At 55.1% G+C, this 3,654-nt stretch overlaps 1 protein-coding gene across 1 annotated transcript; it reads left to right on the top strand.

The window, feature by feature from the left end:
* Window positions 1-846: 846 nt before the first annotated feature.
* GUITHDRAFT_155742 (hypothetical protein) lies at window positions 847-2,351 on the top strand (the record flags this gene model as incomplete). The annotated part of the gene is made up of 1 exon (XM_005821323.1): window positions 847-2,351. A coding segment is annotated over exon 1 (997 nt), but the record flags the coding sequence as incomplete, so codon positions are not given.
* Between the last annotated feature and the right edge of the window lie 1,303 nt (window positions 2,352-3,654).

Genomic DNA, 3,654 nt, shown 5'->3' with positions numbered 1-3,654 from the left:
GTCGTGCATGTCAAGTGGTGGAGAAGATTGTGCAGGAGTGTGAGACAGCAGTGTCGGAGAACGAGAGGATTTCGAACCAGCTGAGCGCGATGTCGTCGAGAGCTGTGTCACTTGAAAGGGAGTTGTCGTCGAATCAAGAGAATTCTTCTCGTGTTCGTGCTGCTACGCGCAGAATCGTTCGGGCATTGGATTGGGACGCAGAGACTGCTGCAACACGACCTATCGACTACGCCAACCTCTTCGAAGGCATCTTGGAGCTGGGACAATGCATGGACCTCCTTGCTGCGGGTCAGAAGATTCCTAGCAAACTTGATCGAGCCCTGCAATCGTTCAGCAGATTTGCTGCTGATCTTGATGGGATGGAGAGCACTGAGTCGGCCGATAGTGCGAAATTGCTTAATCAAAAGAATCAGCTTGGAGTGGAAAGTGCAAACTTGAAGAAGAGGTTGGAAAGTGCTGAAAATGGCCTTGCGCGGAACCTGGATGCAGCGATCAATGATGAAGTTGTGGAACTGAGGAAGTATGTACAGAAGTTGGTGGAGGAGAGCAAAAACTTGGCAGAAGACGGGAAGCAGTACAGAGAAGAGATACGAAGGCTCGAGATATCGAAGAGAAACTTGTCTGACCAAGTCCAAGTGCTCGAAGGCGTCAATCAGAACCTCACGCAACAGAGCCAATCTCTAAGAGACCACATGGAGTCTGTGCGTGCCGAACTTGAAGGTCGCTTCTTCGTTAGCGAGAACAGTCGTCGGCAGCTGGACATCGAAATCCAACTTGCGCAAGCTGAGAACGCCCGTCTGACAGAGGAGGTGAAGATGTTGAACGCTGCCATGAGTAGCGAGCGGAAGGCGCGCAACAAGGCGGGCGACAATTGGTACAGCATGCAAGGTGGTGACCATGTGATGGGAGGGGGGAAGGAGGAGGAGCTTCGATCCCAGATCTCCTACCTCGAGAACAATCTCTCCGAGGTGAATGCCTTGCTCGACGCCAGCAAAGCAGAATCCATATCGAAGCAGAAGGAGATCACAGAGCTGAGAAGTGCCTTGGATAGAACCAAGGAATCCCTGCAGGCCGCACAGGAGGAGGTCAAAGCTCTCCAGCAGAACCGCAGCTCGCAAGTTTTTCCCGACGACCAGCTGGCGGAGCGAGAGAGGATGACGCGCATCCGCAGCCTGCAGAAGGAGAACGCGGAATGTCACGCGCAGCTGAACCAGCTGAGCAAGGAGGTGGTGGGGCTGACGGACGCGCTTGAGATGGTGACGAAGCGAGCGCAAGACAAGGACAGGAAGTACCTGGAGCTTCAAGCTAAGATGGACAAGATCATACGCGTGGCGAGCCTCGTCGACCCTCAGCTGGCCTTGGATCATCAGTTCTCCAAGGTGAAGCCGCCCAAGTCGAAGCCCAAGCGCAAGTTGCAGCCTTCATCCAGCAGAGGCCCATCTCACTCGCTCTCCACTCCTGTCAACCCTGCGGGTCTCAACGGAACTCCAGGGCGGCCGAAGCGGGTGGAGAGCTTGCTCACAGACCTGGAGGATGTCTACGGGCGTCCAAGGGTCGCCCACAACGGGGTGCAGCGACGCCCGCAGAGCGCAAGGGCGAGGATGGAGCTCCAAGTGGAGCGAACGACGGGCAATCGGATGGAAGGAGGGCAGGAGGACGGTGGGTTTGACTATGGCAGGCGGCTCAACCGCCCGCTGTCGGCCAACTCCGGCCGTTACTACCGCGGGGACGACGGCATTCCACACCAACTCTACGAGGACAATCTGCGAGACTCTGGCCCTCCAATGGACTCGCGAGGCTCCGCGCAAGACTTCGCTGCTCAGGGCATCGACGTGTTCGGCACCCTCAGGCCGTTCTCGCACCTGCTGCAATCGGTGAGGGACGGGAGCGTCACCGAGGAGACTCCCATCTGCATCCTCGTCGAGTTCTGCAACTCCGAGAGGCACGCGCGGCGGTACGACATCCAGCAGTACCAGCTGCTCTACGAGAGGCTCTGCGCCTGCTGCTGGAGGAGCTGAGAGGAAGGAAGTTCACGGTGGTCGGCAACCGCGCATCGGGGTCCACGCATGCTCCAGAGATCGAGCCTCGCCCTGGCTCCTTCGAGATCTACGTTGAGTGGCAGGACGCTATGGGGGACACCAACACAGTGCTGCTGTTCAGCAAGCTGGAGAAGATGCAGTACCCTAACCCTGAGACGCTGGCAACCAGGGTTCGCACTATCCTTGAGGAAAGAGAGTAAGGCGCAGTTTCAGTTTGAATTAGAGGAAACTCCTGATTGTACAAGTCACCAGGCTCAGTCGCTTGACTGAGTAGTTTGAATATAACTATAAATGAAGTATAAGTGACCCTTTTCTAAGGTTGCGCCCTTCAAGCGTGAGCTCCGAGGCTCAATGCTTTTGTTTGCTCGCTGGTTTCAACTGATCGGACACTGATTCCAATGGCCTCCCCCCGGCGAGTCCGGTCCCCCGGCTCCGGCCACCGTGCGGGCCTACCGTACCGTCACTGACAGAACCGGGCCGCTGTCAGTGTGGACCCTACTTTAACTCAGTGAAACGCCGGCCCGGCCAAATGATCTCCGACCGCCGGGACCTCGGAAAATGATCCGTTAATTTATGTAACGTACGCACACGTTACATATAACGGGAGCCTCTCAGCAAAAAAAAGAAGAGCGGCGCGATGGATGCAGAGGCGCAGGTAAGGAGGAGGGGAGGGGAGGGGAGGGGAGGGGAGAGGAGAGGAGAGGAGAGGAGAGGAGAGGAGAGGAGAGGAGAGGAGAGGAGAGGAGAGGAGAGAGACAGTGAGGAGAGGAGACCATGAGGGGAGAGGAGAGGAGAGGAGAGGAGAGGGGAGAGGAGAGGAGACCATGAGGGGAGAGGAGAGGAGAGGAGAGGAGAGGAGAGGAGAAGAGAAGAGAAGAGAAGAGAGGGGGGGAAAGGATAGGAGAGGAGAGGAGAGGAGAAGAGGGAAGGAGAGGAGGGGAGGATAGGATAGGATAGGATAGGATAGGATAGGATAGGATAGGATAGGAAGAGATGGTGTAATCGAGAAACATTTTAGGATAGAGATGAGCGACAAGGAAATGGAGGAGAGGAAATGGCAAGGTTGTCACTAGAAAGGAAAGAAGGGGAGGAGGAAGAGGGGAGAGAAAGAAAGAGAGGAGGAACAAAAAAGAAAAGAGATATGAGGAGAGGAGAGTGGAGAAGAAGAGAAGAAGGCAATAAGGAGACAGGAAGGAACGAGAACAGGTGTGAGGAGAGGAGGAGAGAGGAGAACAAAAATTCTGAGACTGGAGATGAGATGAGGGTAAACAGGGGGATGGAGCAAAGATGATAAAAAGAGAGAAGGAAAAAATAAAGGGAGGAGCGGTGGGAGGAAGGATGAGGTGGAGGAAGATAAGAAGGAAAAGGAGGAGCAGAAACGAAATGAAGAGAAGAGAAAAGCCAAATTATCTTGTGCGCGCATTGCTAGACTTGATTCTTCTCTGCCTGCTCATTCTACACTTCCCTGGACTCCCTTTCCCAACTCTGTCCGCCATATCGCAACTCCCCGCATGCTGATTTCGACACCGTGGGGCAGGGCAAGAAAGTAGACAACGCAGGAAGGCGCGTGAAAGGGCGAGGAACGGGAGACGGTTCTACGCGTGAGGATCGTTAC

This window comes from Guillardia theta (assembly GCF_000315625.1).
Source record: "Guillardia theta CCMP2712 unplaced genomic scaffold GUITHscaffold_146, whole genome shotgun sequence".
NCBI classification, from domain to species: Eukaryota; class Cryptophyceae; order Pyrenomonadales; family Geminigeraceae; genus Guillardia; species Guillardia theta.
This window is presented reverse-complemented; position numbering and strand designations above follow the sequence as displayed.